Raw genomic sequence first — 17,905 nt, 5'->3', positions numbered from 1 at the left:
ATCTGTATTTAAATACTGCAATCACTAGACTTTAGACTGTAAAAAGAGTAAGTTATTAGTCTAACCCACAGTTTTCACACATTTCTGACTCTCCAAAACATTCACTTTAGAAGCTGAAATATTCCATGCTAGGTCCGTATTTAGAGGATGTCATTTATTTTAAAAGACCAAACCACGCTCCTTCAGCCATTTCAGGCTCTCAGAACTCATCACACAATTACATGCAAGAAAGAACTCAAGAAAAGAAAAGATAGAGGGTGAAAAAAAAAAAATCAGTGATAGTTACGTGTGACTGGCCACGTATTAACCCTTTAAATTAACATTCTTGATAAAAAGGTAAGTAGCCTGAGTTCAGGAGTAAAGACACATCCAGACGGCAAAGTTAATGCAGAGTAGGTATGTTGTCCATTTACACCACACTAGCTGCTCCAGGTTAGCTACTTCTACAGTTTCTGTCATGAAGACTCCAGTAGCATCACTGACTTTCACAGAATCAGAATCATTTAGGTTGGAAAAGACCTTTAAGATCATTGACTCCAACCAATAACCAGTTTTCATTCCAGATTCTGACTTCCATCCAGTTGGTAGCAGCAACAGAAAATGGAAACACAGCTTCACACAAAGTGGTGGGGTTCAGTCTCCGCATAACATTAGTTCTGTATGTTCTGAATGTGAAGCCTATGAAATATTTGTGATATGGAAGGTCTATCACACCAGACTGTCCAAACAGATTAAAATAAAGATGAGCAACCACTCCAACTGACTAGGACATTATGGTTGTAAATTCTCAAGTAAAACTGGGAAATTTCAGATTTCTGCTGTAAAGTCAGCTATACCAAACACGTGTAGTGATTACTTTTTATTTCTATTCCAAGGCAAATAAAACCTATATTATTTACTATGACTAAACATGAATAACTGCCAAACATTTAGAAAACCTGAGTGACCACAGAAAATTCCAGTCCAATAGGGCCAACAAATAAGGAAATACTAAATTATCATTAAAATTTGCCTTTATTTTTCTTACGGGAGAATTCTACACAAACCAAGGTGACTGTTTTACAAGACTCTTTTCCCAATATACTAAATTTTCAAGAGGATCATGGACAGTATAAAACTGTAAATAACTCCTCCTGCTGAGGTCTACAGCAAAGCTTCTTCAGTTATTGTAATCTTGGAGAGCCTGAGCCATGAAAAGCTTGCCCAAGTTCTGTGCATTAAACTCCTTAATATTCTGGCAGTAGGTATTAATTTGACCTGTCAATAGGAAAGAAGGGTAAAACCTTGTCAGTTTTGAAATTCAGAAAGACATCCTAGAACATAATTCTTATAAAGCCAAATGTGCATGAATCATTCAGGATTTATACAGAGAAGCAACTAAAACAACTCAACTGTTCCAGATTTATGAATTTTACATTTTCAATATCACCAAACAGGTTTGGGAAGAAGAAACTAAACTAGCAGAATAGGTAAACTGGTATGCTCAAAACCCCCTTAACTTTCCTACAATTCTACTACATACAATTTCTGAAGAGACATATGACAATAGAAAGAATAAATAATTCTTGCTGCTCTACTGGAAGCTTAGTCACTTTAATTGTTCAATTTAATTGCTCTAAAAATACTACAGGACTGAATTTTGGTTCTGCTCTTATGCAGCTGCTGTACCTATTAAAATATTTGTAACAAATATTTTTCAGTAGCAGACTGAAAATTGTGGTACTTCTGTTTGACATTTTGCTAGCCTTTTCTTCCACCTAATATTTCACTTTATTAGCTATTTCAAAAATCATCAGGGTATGAAGACTTGTCAGTGCTTTACAAATCAAACATGCCCATCAAAACATTTTTATACACGTACTGCTACAAGTTATTTCCCTTGTTAGCTAGGAATAGCAAAACATGAAGCCAGTTTAATCAAAATTAAGGCTGTTTAGAAGGCCAATAAACTCTCAATTTAATGCTCTATTTGAAAAGTTTTTAAATGCCTCAGAGACAAAAGAGCTAAGTTTTATTCTTTATCCCCAAACTTTACTTCATCTAAGTTGAAGTGGATGCTTTCAATTCTTCCCCTGACTATGGTAAAAGAACAAATGAAGAGAGTGCTTTGGCTGAAAACTGTTTTTTCCTTTAAGTATAATAGTTTTCAATTCCTCCTCTTACAAGAGGTGATTCATCTTAAGTTATCACTTTCATAAAACACACATGTGTACACACGCACACTTCTGTTGCATTAAGCTATGCTAAAGCTGAATGTTTAAACACTTTAATGCTGCTAGGATTCATTAACTGGTAAAAGCTATCAAAACAATAGTTTTTTGAAAGACTCTGGAAGGAATAATAAATCAAGACCATTATTTCTTCTAAAAGCAGCACTTACTAGCAGTGTGAAACAGTATTAATATTAAAATAATAATCTCTTGGTCACTCCAAAATTTAAGAGTGGTAGTTCAAATTCGGGTTTTTTAATGCCAAAGCACTCTTTTCCACACACTAAATTACCAGGACTTTGTTAATTTTCTCTTAGTAGAACACACTGTGATATCTAACTGATCAAAAAACCTTAGAGTTAAACAATTTGCTTTCTTATAACGTTTCCCAAATTTAGATTACTTAGGAGAGCATCTATGTCTTCTGTTCCGTGTTGCCATTTTGAGGTCCCAGATATTTTTACCCTTCCAGGAGGCACACGACAGGCACTGACTTTGGTACCAAACTGTGGCTATGTACTGCAGCATGCCAGTGAACTGGAGAAACTGGGGGCCATGGCATCTGTCCCTATGCTTCGTTCCCATTTAAATTTTTATTCACACCTTGAGGTACAGGAAGATGGTGATAGTTTCCCTAAAACTCTGGAGGTACGAATCAAAGAAATTACCCCAGTTCTGTGTGAAATTAAAAGTAAAATCATCTCAGCTGCTGCAACAGCCAGTTCAACATCTAGGGATATTACCAGTAACGGAAGGCTGCAGACTACTGCTCTGCTCTGAATCAGTAGTTCCAGCCCAAACAGCTTATTCCTGCCTCTTGTCTGTACAGTCCCTAACTTCAGGAGTTGAGGAAGCAGCTTATTGACTGCAGTAGTAGCTACACCTATTCATGCAGAAAGCCTGCTCTGTGGGGCATTTCTCCAGCTCTCCTTTAAAATCCCATTTCACCTGCTCAGAAAGGAGCACCAGGAAGAATCTCTGGCTGCTGCTCCTTGCCCTTTTCCATCAACCCAGGAGACACAGATGGGCAAGCAGGAGCTAGGTACCATGGCAAAATAAGAAATAAAGGGAGAAAGTCTCCCATACATCAAGTTTAAAGCTTCATGCAGCATTCTGATTAAACACAGTGGCTTGCTTTCAAAAAATTACATGTTTGTATCTGCATAGGTAACACGCCTCTGTGACTTACCTAGATGGTTTAAAATTCCTCTGTGTGTGTAAGCTTACTTTCTAACAGAGGCGTGGACTGCCTACTAGCATTAAGCTGTTGTTCTAAGCCAACTTTTTTTTTTTTTTTTAAATACTTCAGACAACAGGGCTACAGATCACAGGTTAAAACCACTGCCTTTGTCCAAATAAAGGGCAGTATCTGGAATACTGCCAGTAATGGCAAAGGTAATGAAGAATTAAGATACCTTCCAAGGCGACCACTTCACTTTTTCTCAAGCTAACATTCATATATGAAAAGATGAGTAGAAGAGGCTGCTAGAACGCTACCTGCAATAAGGAGCGACTCCATTCTTGGAGGTGGCTGTGGTGGTTTAAAAAGTTTATTGATGTCCTCCTCAGGAAGAGGGGCTTCTCCTCGGCTCTGACGCTGTATATTTTCTTGTTGACGTCTCTGCTGGTACTGAAAGTAAAGCAACAGGAACAGAATGCAACAGGACTTCGAAAGCAGCAAAAAGGTTTTCTTTTCAGATGCTTTTTACCTAACCAGCAAGTACGTATTAAAAATTTTACTTACACAATGCAATTCAATTTACTTCAAATAATGCAAACACAACTCACAGTTTATTTCAATTCACTGCTAATAAGCATTCCGCCCCACCCCACCCCCCCCCGCCAAGTTGTCACCTTAAGTAAATGAGGCACTGGAAAATGATGTGGTACTGAGGTAGCGGCGTTAATTTTTAAGATTTTTTCAGAGAGATGAATACTGTATCTGATGGAAAGAATACAGCATGGTAGATAAAGGCTTCCATTTCCCCATGCAAAAAAAGAAACCAAGGCTGGAATATGTAGGTATGAGAAGCCATTACCTCAAATGTTATAGAAACCAGAAATACTCAATTTTATGTGAGTTAAAGGTCAAAACAGTATTAATCTGAAAGGGGAAGAGAACCTGATTAAACACGGTGTTTTAAGCTAAAAAACATTAACTGTAAACTGAGAACAAAGTGGTAGCTGAAATAAAGTATAATGGTTCATTTCTCCATTCCAGTTACTTAGATATTCTGCTACATTGATGCCATTTCTTTGTGGGTTACCAGAGGATATACCAGAGTAGCAGTTTGTATAAATTATTCTGCTATTACAAAAAAAAAAAAAAAAAATGTCAGGTTTGTTTTCAGTGCTTCCATTTGCCATGTAGGTTACTCAAACTTTATAAAAATTAAGGCAGACCATTTTTTTAGCTATTGGATAGACATTTGTTCTTGCAGAAGTACACACGTTCCAAAACATGTATGTGACACTTCATACCGTATGTCACAGCCAGGAATTAGCTGTAAGGTTTGTCTATCAAAGCCCTCATATTCAACACCAAAAAGCCCTTTAACATAAACTGACCAAAGAGTACAGGGTGTTTTCTGTCACTTAAATGTATCTGTGCATAAGAGTCTGAAAACAGTTCATACTTGGTGGCATACTCAAACGAAGTAATTTTTTTTCCAGTAGTAGTGACAAATACATGTTTTTGGACAATGTTAAAAATAAAATCTTAAATGCCCATATTTGTATGTGAATTGCATGTAGTTCCTTCTTTCCTTGCATTACCCCATTCACTTCTCAGCAGTCTGCCTATTATTCTCTATTGAAACAGCTTGCTCTTAATCACAATTGCTCCATTTTAAAAATGAAGTTAAGACCACTAACTATGCTGCAATGAGCCACTACTAAAGCAGCTATAGTTAGTAAAGAAATGAAGTGAGACACCATGGAACCTACTTTGCTCTGCCTTTCAAAATAAATAGATCCCCTTGTTATTAACAAAAACATTTGAAGTGGATGCCATCTTTCTGTTCAAATTAGGCAGCAAAGGAAAATAAATTTTCTGAAGATAACATGCATGAAGCTTCTATGTCCTCAGGAATTTACAAACCCAGGAGAGACCACTGATCATGTGCTGCTTCCCTGAAGTACTCCCTCTTCAAACTACACTTAAGTGAAAAAAGTAAATTTTGATTTTAAAATAGTCAGTGATGAAGAATTTCAGATGAACCACAGATGCTCTTTTTAATTATTAGCTACTTTGTGTAGCAATATGCAATATTTTATCTTTAAAGTCGCCTGGTCCATTTTCAGTTGGCCAACACTGAATCTTGTCATATCTCTGCTGCCAGATTAGAGAGCTGGAATTTATTTTTCATGCAGGTACTTCTCGAGTAAGCAAGTCACTCACTAACTTAATTCGCGTGAAATGTACTGCATTCACTGCTTTCCAGGCTTTTAAATCATTCTCATAGTGCTTTTTTACCAGCATTCTTCTATAATTAGACACAGTATTGCTTTATCATATGCAGCTACAGCAAGTAACATAAAGTAACACAGTCTCCAAATCACAGAATGGTTGAAGTTGGAAGGGACTTCTGGAGGTCACCTTGTCCAACCCTCTGCTCAAGCAGGGCCACCTAGAGCCAGTCTCCATACTCAGCATTCTCTAATCAGACTATTTTGGATTTTAAAGAGGCCCTTTGGCATCAGGAATTAAAAGTCAGCATCGCCTGATCGGTATCACTATCCACTAATCCAAAACTGACTAAAATGTAATTTTCGATCAGAGAACAGTCTGCTGTCTTTTAAATATGGACTATGTTCCTTTATTTCTAGATGCATGACTACCTGTGATGGTATTAAAACATGGTTTGTTTTGGAACAATTCACTTGTAGTTTCAGCTCTTTCATTTACTACACCTCTAATCCTTGTGTCCACAGCATATTTATCAATGATTTAGGTTTATCGTATATCACTAACAAACGTGTAAAATTGCAAAGAAAGACCAATCCGCATTAAATGTCAGCAGAAGTGAATCCATTTGATAATTCCTCACTGATTAGCACATTTTATAAATCTACTTAATGGACATCTTTCTGTAAGAATTCCATCTTGCTTAAATCCAAATTCATCTGTCTTGGATAACACCACCCAAACTGTATTTTGTGGGACAAAAAATCTCATTCAGGTTTCCCATGTTACCAACCTGGTGTTTCTGCTGCTGCTGTTTGCTTACATTCCTCAGGTAGGTATTGTATTTAACAATGTCTTGGCTCATCTCATCCACTCGGTCCATCAGCAGCTGCAGACTCTTCCCTAGGTGATTACTGAAATACAAGAAACATTAATGAAAGTCTGATTTTATTTTAAAAAAAAAATCTTAAATTTTTAAATTCTTTTCAAGTCACTCAACCAATATTTCCGCACTATTGGCACAGTCTGCAGTTTTTAAGTTCCTGGTTATCTTAGTTCATATATCTATTTGACGATACTTTGTATGGTATCTCTTCCTCTACCATCTATGCCACATTGCATATACCATACTTAAGTTTTTGGTCTTCGCAGGGAACCTCATAGTCACAAAAAAAACAATGCCTTGCGTGAATTTACAGATGCAGGTCAAATGTTTAAAAGAAAAAGTCTGATGCTTTTGTGACACATAATCCCGAACAATGTTCCAGGAGATGTGTTCAAAGAGTTTGATTTCAAGTTACTGCTAGCTTTTTCACAAATATTTAACTATCCCTTTGCAGGGATAGTTAAATATTCTTCAGAACTCCATCTCATTAACTAGTCTATCAAACCACGCCTGGAAGTTCGGCAGACATCGCTTGATCTTAGCTGTTGAGAGGGAGTGTTGCGTCCAGTCCAGCCAGCTCCACATTCCATACCATAAGCAACATGGAAGCAGCTAGGCTGGGCGCGTCCAGTTCCAGTTATGCGATCTACTGCCTTGGCCAGACAAATGAAGTCTGTTAAACAACTTTTATTGTAACCATTTTTAGTAAAGGATTCAATATTTTGTAGGAATGTTCAACTTAAGGTATAGCTTCCAAGTTAAAGTTTTGGAAGTTTTTAGGTTGGTGCCCATGGAGACAGTATTCATCTTAAATTGTGTTCACAGGGTAGAGCAGTAAAAGAAGGATACTTACTGCTCTCTATTGATCCTTTTGATCAGAAGCTAGTTTGTTGGATCTGATCTAAGCCTTACCCAATCCTACTTGGCTGAAGATCAATGACTGAAAAAGCTAAATACCATCCTTCTCCTCCCCAACTGAAATGCACTACTATTCATGGGAGTTTCTTTCAATTAAAAAGTTTGGTGCACTTCAGAATCATACCCTTCCGTCACTGCTCCTCCACGTTATCTGAGATTCTTTCTGTCTTTTACAACACATTCCCACCATCCAACAGCCTATGGACTGGAAAAACTCTTAACTGGAAAAGACATGCATGAAGTGAAAAGGGAACCACATACGTGATACTATGCACATCCCTCTTCAAGAGCAAATTCTTCCCCAAATCCATCAAAGTCATAGCTGGAAACGCGTAACACACCGAGGCACAAGAAGATACCTCCTGAGAACGTAGCTGAAGACCCCCTTTATCTCCGAGTACTAGGACAGCTATTTTACTGAGCTGAGCTGCCTGCTCACTGAACAAAAGGCTGTAACTTCAGACCACAATTTATTTACAAGCCAGAGTTTTGAAATCTCAGTTGGGTACAGGGGCAGATGGTGCGGAGGACTTCAGTTACACAGCAGCAAGAAAGGCGCCACTATAATAATTATTTTTAAACTTCCTGGGGTTTTTTTTGTTGAACATTTCAAGCGCATGATATTTAGAACTGTGGAATATTGCCATGGCTAGGGGTGTGAATATTTTCGGTTTTTTATAGAGTTTATATTATACAGAGTTAGTGTTTGAACTGGATATTATCAGAAATGCCTACGTAGGTACATATTAATAGCCTTGTAGGGTATGTGGACAGAAGGAATACATAATTATTTTACAGATAGTGTCCATATGAAATATAGGTGGTTACAAAGAATGATTTTATGTGAATCTCTTTGGGACCAGCTTAGTACAGCAGAATACAGAAACAGAGAGTTATTGTTAGAAGCTGCAGTAATATAGTGTTTTCTCTCATTGCCAGGGAAACAAAAAGCTAAAAACAGATAACTTAAACAGATGTGAACTTAGACATGAAGTGATAAGTATGCTGCAAATACAGGACCAGCTTTTTCCTCAGTTCTCATGTGGTTGATACCCTCTTTTGTTCCACCTCTTAAAACAAAACAAAACCAAAAAAAAAAAGCCAAAAAAAAGAAAGACCAATAGGAAGTAATTCATAAAAATGTATACATACAATGTTTAAGCAAGTTTTATTCAGCTGAAACTTATTCTGGTGAGATTTAGGAAGTTGAATTGCATTGCTCCGGCCCATAAGACTCATCATACATTTACTTAGCTCAAAGGCTTTTCCTGGCCTTGTGCACACCCCTGCAGCAGAGCTCAAAGGTCACGCTGCTAGGTACCTGAATGCCCCCTATGCATCAATGCAACTCAAAAAATTGGGGGGCGGGGGTGCCAGTAAATGCTGCTTACATTCCCATCAAGACTCACTTTCCTACAAGGCTCTGTGATAATTAAATGTAGACAATGTGGAGCTCAGCACTTGCATTTGTTGTTCTGAGGGCACTGGTAATAAACTGCATTTTCAATGGATGCATTTCAGTCAGCTGATTCAGCGAAAGAGTCAATTAAATTGAATTTACATTAGATTAGCAGGTAGTGTAGATGAACAGGAACAGATTTATAAAGCAAAACAGCTGGCCCTGAGAAACAAATGTCCATGCTATGTGTGTTTCAGGGGGTTTCTTATCACTAGTTCTGATGTGGTCCAGTGATCTGAAAGCCCATTAGTAGCTGAAGCACAGTAGGTATCCTCCCAAAGCCTACTTTCACTTTAGTTTCATCTGAAACAAGTCAGGTCTGAGATCACCCAGTGGTGACGGTCTGAGCACACTCCTGAATGGAACTAAAAGACACAGTTCCACCTTAAGACAGCACCAGGAGATCACCACACCTCAGGTACTGTTGAATCTTCGTGGGAGAAAAGCATCAGCTGCAGAATTGCTATCACACTAAGCATCAGAATGTCCACACATGGGGACTGTGTTCATTTTGGGGGAGAAATATAGATAATAAAATGGGAAAAAAACCAGAATGGAGCTACTTCTGCAGTTAAGACACACCAAAAAAAAATCTTGTGGATTCTGACACATCTAATGAAGAAATAATCTGAGAGCACTTCTTCAACGGAATTGTTATTAGGATCATTCACCTGTAGTGAGTGACCTTCAAAACTTCCAGAATTTTATCATTTGAGACTTAGCTGTGTAGCTTGGATGACAATAAAAAACTGCCAAAAAAGGACACACACATACAAACTGTCGAAGGGAAACTGTCAAAGTCTGTTTAGAAAAAAACCCCAACAAACTAACTAGAAAGTTTGGCCTCCAAAGCAATTTCTTGTGCTGTGCATTTTTGCTGTAACAGCCTTACACTTGACAGGGTACAATCCTTCACCCAAAAGGGCAGATATGAAATCAAGACCTGGATTCATGGATTACTTCTGATTCCTTGTTTAACAATTATCACATCCAAAGGTCAAAATGTTCAGAGGGTGAGAAGCAGAAACCTGTTCACAAAGTAGCCTAATCTGCAGATAACAGTCATGGCACTTTCTGTCTTGTTCGTCCTCCTGGTGACCCTTCTGTTTGCTGGTGGTATGGTCTAGCACCCGCAGAAGGAGAAAGCAATAACTATACGCTGACAGAACTCACAGATCACTCAATATAAGAGAGCAGCCTGTTAGGGTACAGATCTGGCTAAGAGACCTCAATGCAAGCCTCCCTCTTCCTGAGGGAATCCTTGTACCACTTGGGCCTCCCTTTGCAGATGTATTTTAAGAGCAGCAAAGGTGCACAAAGCCAGTTTAAGAGGTCCCAGCATCAGCATCTTCCAGTCTTTCCCTCCCTCTTTGCCCAAGGATTTAGCACTCTAAGCTGTATGGATTCAGCTGTTTGCGTGGGCACACTTCAGACTTTCAGTGAAACAGTCTACTGTAAATGCAAAAACACCCTCAGTTGGGGTTTCTTCCCTCAGTTGGGTGGGTTTTTTTGGTTTGTTTTTTTTTTTTTTTTAGGGAGGCTGAGGGAAAGGCTGGAAAGGAAGAGTGGGAGCCTGACTTTTTCCACCAGACTATTCCACAAAGCTATTTGTACAGCCGTATTGTGAAGCAGATGAGGGAATAAAAATCTTTGAGGGTGGGAGGAGTGTAAAGATGAAATGGGGGTAGCAGGGAGGAATGATGCAAGCAGCTGGGGACGGAACCTCAAACTGGCTCTGCTTCTGTAGGATTCGTAACGGGGAAACTACACATGAAGCCCACATTTACTTTAGCATCTTTAATCAGGAAAGGACTCCACACACACACACTCACTAAAGGTCTGAAACACAGCAAAATGCAGCACCAAAGCTCTGAAGAAAGGCAGTAATTCATGTTGTTCTCAGCTTCCCGTGTCCTGCTTATTACTTTTAACTGTATCTACACACAGCATGTGGGCCTCAGCTTGCACTTTTGGAGAAGTCCACCTACCTGTGGTGGCCCGGGAGGGAGTAGAGGCTCCTAGCCTCTGAGGTCTGAATCACTGTGCTGTACCTAGGAACTTAATTTTGGGGTATAACAATTCTGAAGCTGGAGATATCTAAAAAAGATGGTGCCCTAAACTTGCCTACAATTTTCATAAATGGACCCACTTATTTAATTTTGCTTGCATCCTGGTTAAGGAAGATGAGATCAGGGAGCAGCAACAGAAAGCATAAGAAAAAGCTGCGTTTGCTGCTCGGTTTTTCCAGTTTCCATCAGCTCTACTGAGGCCCCTCTCAGAGTCACTGTTTTTTGGGAAAGGTGCCACCCTGGTACAGCACTTCTCCTCCTGGTGGGAACAGCTTTGGGTGGATTAGAGAGGTACTGCTGGGCAAAGCACATCTTTTTGATTAAATATTTCTAAGGAACATTCCCACCACTTAGCAGAACTTGTTTACATCTCAGCATTTTAGCCCGAGTTCAACCTGTGCTCTTCTTAAGAGGATTTTGTTTGAATGAGATATGTAAGTCAGGAGTCTTGAGCTCTGTTCCCTTTTCTACTCAGACTTTGATGTGTGCCTTTGGGCAACACATTTACCCTCTCTGTGTCAGCTTCCCCCATCTGCAAATTAGAGATTTTCATAATTATCTTAATAATCCGTTAAGCACATTGAGATTTCTGAATAAGCAGTACCATGTATAAAGGTTAATATTGTTTTCAAAAGCCAAAGTAACCCTCCTTATGTCACTTTTGCAAAAATACTGCATCTGATGTTTGAAAAATATCTGCCAAGTAGATGTTACTGCAGTAAATGTTCAGCACATGTTTGCTTCTACTGACGCACACTATTAGAAAAATTGCTTGAGACAAATTGAGATATTATAGAACAACCCTATTATGAAGCTAGACCACAAAAAAGCTTTTTTTAATTTAAACTAGATCATCGATAGAATAGGGAAGAGATGGATGAGAATGGGAAAGTTGGTTGTAATTATTTCTCTGAAGATCTGGAACATTATCTGACAGGATTTTAATTTTTGAGTCTCTATCAAAAGACTGGCAATACTCCAAGGTCTTCAAGACATTTTGGTCCTTAAGGGTAGCAGGAGGATAACAGTTTGAGCAAAAGGCCTTTACTTGCTATTACTTGCTAGCCTTGTGCTGTTCTGCCTTCAACTTTTTTCCCTAGAATATTCCAGTCAATTCAGATTTCACAAGACAAACAAAAATTTATACCCCAAAAAAGTAAACTACTTTATACAATTATCACAAGTGTACTTCAAAAGGAGAAAGATATTAAGGTGTAGACAAAGTACCTCAAATAGGTACAGCTTCAAACTCAGACACAGTGGGTGGCTGAACATGTGAGAATCTTGATGAAACAAACTCTACAGAGAAGAACAGCTATGGGTAAATAATTTCATTGCCAAAACCATTGCTTCAGAAGATTAAAAAAAAATTCAAGGATGCTCCCAAAGGACCAGAAAAAAAAAACCCCAAAAGCCCAATCAACCCCCAATCCACCCAAAATGAAAAGGAAAAAAAAAAAAAAAAAAAAAAAAAAAGAAAGAAAAAAGTAGCCTTAAAGTTACTGCCAACTAATTCTACAAGAGCAAACTTAAGTGAGGAGGATATGCACCAAAATTTAAAGTTGACATCTGAAATGTTTTAGCCACAACTGTTCAAAGACAAAATAAGGAAATGCAAAGTGAAAATAAAACTCCAGAATAGTGGGGGTTTGAACTCCCTTACTTCAGGCAATATATTATTTGTCAGAAATCTTCATAGCTGAATTCAAGTAAAAACTAGTTAAATATTTCAGCAGACAGTACAAGTCACCCTACCTTGAATAAACGAGCTTTAAAATGTTTTCATTTGCCAGCTGCTGAGTTATACCAATTTAAGATATTACTGAATGTAACCTGCTTGGTAAGCAAAAGTAGCTATCAAATATTAAAATAAATAAATTTAAAAGACACATACAAAAATCTCCAAATAAACCTACTGGGGTAACTTCCAAAACTTAATCCCCATCAAACAAAACTAAGCACCTTAAGTTCCTCAAATAGACAAGGTAAACCAGAAGAAAGCTGCCAGGAAAGTCAGCTCAGGAGATGTAATTCAGAAATACCTCTAAAAACTGATGAATCTGTTGAGTTAATTCTCTATGAGTGGGAAATTCTAGACTTCAATAAGCTCAAGAAATTGCTGCCAGTATACAGGATAGTAACTTAACTGAAGTTCAAACTTAATTGAAAAGGCACTTTTAACCAGGTTTATCATGAATCCAGTTCCACTTGTGTCATCGTTATGAACAGCACTGCACTGCTCCAAGAAAACACCCATTGAAAAGAAAATTTGATTCACTGAGGAAAAAGTTATCTTGTTCTTTTTCTTGTTGTAATGGATTCCAAAACATAAATGATGATGCTTCCTTGTTTTTATTGTTCACTTCTCATCTCATTTACTGATAAAGAGGACCAACACAAAAGCCTGTCTTACACCAGGCTATTAACACTGTCAGTCCAGAAAAGAAATTCTTTTGTACAGTTCTTATTTTTCATCTTGAGTCAGGTCAGTGGTACGGTACCAGTTACTACATAAGATGTAAAGCTGATGAGAAACTTCAACTGTGGTTTGTGATCTGTGCAAATTCATTTCCATTTCCAGAATTGTATGAAGTGACTAGCAGCAGCCTGTGCTAGGATCCAGGGTGTTGGATAATCCCAACCCTTTTTACAGGAGCAAGCCCATAGAAACAGTCAAGGGCAATGCTGTCAGGTCACCCGGAAACCTGCTCTATATCCTCAGCACAGTCCTCCTTTTCACAGTTAAGTGGTAGAGCTCATGAGGAATCAAATCATTGTCATTTCCTACACCCAGTGCCCACCCTCTCCTCAGACGGTAACAGCTTCGTGATCTTTCAGCAAGGGAAGAGCCTGACAGAAAGACTGCAAAGTCAAGCAGGCTGAACATCTTGGCAAAAATTCTTCATTTCTTTAATTCCAAGGTGCAAAGTCACAACAAAATTACAGACCAAGTATCTCTTGGGAAACCTCTTGTAAATTCCATGGCAGAGTTCAACCCTACACCTTTTCACTCTCGACCAATTTCTCTAAAAGCTATCAGATCACTCAATAGATCCAAATAAGCTCAAGAAAACAGAGTGGAAAATTTCTGCTCACTCAGGCAACATAAGGACCACTAGGCAATACGGATCCATTAACAACAACCTTACATGATGGGGGCACAGAAAAATGGGAAAAGAAAGACAGACACCACTAGTATTCAGAAAACTTGGTGTCAGAGTGGATCAGAATCTGGCAGGCAACACCTTGATGTAAAAAGAAGTGTTACATCCCAAAAGTCTATTAGTGAATACATTGCAGTTTCAACATGGAACAAGATACTGCATCGTTTTGTGTACCTGGTTAGTTTGGTCAGCCCAATAATAATCCAATTAACTGTACTGAGATGTGTAAGATCTAAGCATCACCAAATCATATTGCTAGAAGTCATACCTACTTTGTGATCATAAATGTATTTTCAGGGCAAAGTGCTATGAGAACAAAAAATTATGAGATCATTCTAGAAACTCTTAAACAATTTCTGACATCATGAATGGTGGCTGTCATGCCAATCAGTTTGATCATTTGTACCCTTTGAGTATTTCTCAGGTAGAGGCTTTATTATTTTGTTTTAGTTTCAAGTGCACCCTGCTACCAAAGCAGAACAAATGCAGGCGGTTTTTTTGCTAAAATAATCTACACAATTACTTGAGAAATATTTAACAAAACCAATTTTTATTTCCAGATCTATTTGCCTGAATTTTCTGAATGCTAATATTTTCTTGAAGAAATATATACTACTGAAAAGATTATACACTTTCAAGCAGTATAGGTATTTGTGGATTACAGACTAAATTTAGTCCTTGAATCTAATGCTATAGTTTTACCACGCAGTTTTTCCTTCAGCAAAAGAACATGAAGGGTAAAGTCTTAACCCCATTAAAAGTCAAGGCAAAGCTTCCATGGACTGTAATGAGACTGGGATTTCACCCAAGGTGTTAAACTGTGGTTTGGGAAAGCGAATAAAAATACATCCATTATTGTAACAAGTACTTACCTGCTAGCCAGACTGAGCAATTCATGTCTATCGGCTACTGCGGATTTCTTTTCCAGTTCCCACAACATCACATTGATCAGGTATGAATTCTTAATTACAATGGGCACTTCTTCAAACATGTTTTCATAAGCAATATTTGCTTTTTTCAAGCTATGAAAAAAAGTTTAAAAGTATTTATTTAATACAACCAGTAATTCTCTTGTTCTTTTTGTTGAATTGTTGCTCCAACAACTGGCAATTTGGTAAAAATTCTTGTAGTTCCACAATCAAACAAAAGAGTCACGTTTTGGTAAGAGAGCATTTGTATAGCAAAACCTCACGTTTACAAAGACTAGGAAAAGCTGCTCTAGGAAAAAACTCTCAGAAGTCAAGCGGCCGCTCTGCTTGCTAGTACATTACTTACATGAAAAAGCCTCCAGCAAAAGACTGTACTGACAGGATTAACTCTGCCCCTTCCAAAATATTTTTCTCATTTCCCTGCCATCAGGATTTCTTAAATAGAAGTGAGCAGTTAGTTACCAATCGACACTGAAATAACTTTAAAATCATAAATACTACAATGAAAAAACAATTTCCTGAATAGCTGAATAATTAAAATTTTTACTGACCAAAAATTAGATTGATAAAATAGTGTGTGTTTTGGAGTAATTAAATTCTGTGATGGATATTCAAATACAAATTTCCAGAGTTGTTTTATTGGGTGGGGTTTTTTTTACAATATAGGTATAAAAACTATTGTCATAGGTTTATAATCAAGTAGGCAGTAATACTTGTCATAAAATGTGGAAATAAAGCCCTGATGTAGAAGTTTCTAAGGAAATATATCCTCAACTTCTTAGTATGCATACTGGATTTTGGAATAAGTCTTTTGCTTTTTGCCTTGTTAGACGCCCCCCCCCCCCCCCCTTTTATTTTTTTGACTAAGCACAGATTTGTTTGCTCATCATGGAAATGTTACATTTAGACACCAAGCCATGAAATTACTCTGTTTTTCCTCAATGCAGACAGTTTAACAAGTGCTTGTGCTTTGCTGTTGAACACCAAGCTGTTTGTGGAAAAAGATGACAGCTAAGGCCTACATCTATTACAAGCAGCTAATCTTCCGAAACAGAATAATTATCCTACTTTACTCCAAAAGATTGTGTCCACACGGGGGAGTTAATTTGGAATAAATACAGAAGAACAGCTATTCCAGAATACCTGTTCAATTTTCCTTCTGGAAAAAAAGAGCTTTATGACAGACCAGTTATTTCCCCTTCTCCATTTCTTTTTTTATATTTTTTGACTCTGTTCCCAGATACAGCTATCTTCACCACAGTCCTTACAGCCAGCCTGCTGACCATCTCCACAATGGTTCAAGTTCCACCATTTCAACCTTTACTCAGATGCCCAAAGACAGACTTTCATGCATTCTCAGCCCACTGTATCAGTGCATGTCTGTCGCTACCTACATATATCCAGCTTTGCCAGCACACAGTTACATGAAATTTTAAAATACAGTATTTCATTATCCCATCTACTCTTGTGCCTCCCAAATAATCCAGCAAAATCAATGAGAAAACATTCTTTTAAGTTACTTACGCTTCTGGAGAGAAGTCTTTTTCTTTGCAAACTTCCATCAGTTTGGGAGTCAGCCTATATGCCTTCAGTGACAAAGATCCTTGGGCAGTCTTAATGGGATCTATAATTAAAAATGGAGGATGCACATTATTACTAACCCCAGACTGCCTTTTTGTGGGGGGGGGGTTGTTGTTTGTTTTTTTTTTAAATATGTGAATGATATAAACAATAGGAAAATAACTAGGTAGTCCTATTAAAAAAATTAAGACAACCAACACAGAAAAGACACTATAGCAGAAGTAAACCTGTTGTACTGAAATGTAAAATACATCCAACTATATAGAGTGAAGCTAATTAATAAACTTAACTTGGAGAACATGGGGGGATCTAGACTCATTCTACTCACATTATTTCCTCATTAAAGGTCTAATACACGTTTCTTTTCTTTCCTATGAACTATCCACAGAGCTTATGTAAGAGCTACTGCATTTAAACAAAGATTTTTCCCTCCAGTCACTGTGCAGTAAATTAAAATATTAATTAAACTACATTTTAGACCCAAAAAAGTAATTTACAGTAGTAATAAGCTAATTCAGATGAAGATGCCCTGCTGCTTCACGCACAACAATGTAACTGGTATATAAACAGACTAGTTTCTGCCTTGACATACTCCACTGAATTTAGGGGTAAATTTTCTAAACAAACTGTTACATTCCTAGGACAAAGAAGCTTAACACTTGCAGCATGATAACGGCTGAAGCATGCCAACATGACAATAAAAGCTGTGTTAACATTCATGTTGTCTGAAACTTAACACAGTAAAACTTTTAGCAATCGGTGATAAAATGAAAACCAAAATAGACTGAAACAAGTGGAAAATTCATCAAGGTCTGATGATGCAATGTTTCCAGCCAATATAAGTATACTTTAACAACTTGTTCTTTACTGTAATCCAATTGTTAACATACTGAAACAATTTTGGGGCAGCTCATAAGATTGATCGTATTCATTAGTATTTTTTCTGACAGATACTCAGGACGTTACATTTACTTCTCAGCTGGAAACTATATGCAAGTCTGCCAGATATGGCAAACTGTGAGTGTTTGGGGAGGGGGAGGCTATAAAGCTGTTAAATTGCCTACGGTTCTGATACAGCACAGAACATCTGGTCTGGAGAGCTTGAGGAAACACCATTAAATAGGCAGAAAAGAAAAAAATCTTTGTGCTAAGAAACAGTCCAGGTTTTGTATGCTTCTGTCAGAGGTATAAAAAAAAAACTTGGCAATTCGTGCGATGATTGGTCAGTCACGTACAGAGCCAGACACGCTAGCAAGCAGGGTTTGTTAGACATCTGGTCGGGT

At 37.8% G+C, this 17,905-nt stretch overlaps 1 protein-coding gene across 1 annotated transcript in view; it reads right to left on the bottom strand.

Annotated features, from left to right (window-relative positions):
- Window positions 1-995: 995 nt before the first annotated feature.
- EIF3H (eukaryotic translation initiation factor 3 subunit H) overlaps window positions 996-17,905 on the bottom strand; it is an 88,886-nt gene continuing 71,976 nt past the window's right edge. Inside the window, exons 4-8 of the mRNA XM_037379395.1 lie at window positions 16,566-16,665; window positions 14,985-15,134; window positions 6,410-6,530; window positions 3,708-3,840; window positions 996-1,257 (exon numbers count right to left, since the gene is read on the bottom strand). Of these exons, the coding sequence (XP_037235292.1) occupies window positions 1,160-1,257; window positions 3,708-3,840; window positions 6,410-6,530; window positions 14,985-15,134; window positions 16,566-16,665 (602 nt within the window). The 3' untranslated portion in view covers window positions 996-1,159. The remainder of the gene's footprint in view (window positions 1,258-3,707; window positions 3,841-6,409; window positions 6,531-14,984; window positions 15,135-16,565; window positions 16,666-17,905) is intronic.

Source organism: Falco rusticolus, chromosome 3, assembly GCF_015220075.1.
Source record: "Falco rusticolus isolate bFalRus1 chromosome 3, bFalRus1.pri, whole genome shotgun sequence".
Taxonomy (NCBI): Eukaryota; Metazoa; Chordata; class Aves; order Falconiformes; family Falconidae; genus Falco; species Falco rusticolus.
This window is presented reverse-complemented; position numbering and strand designations above follow the sequence as displayed.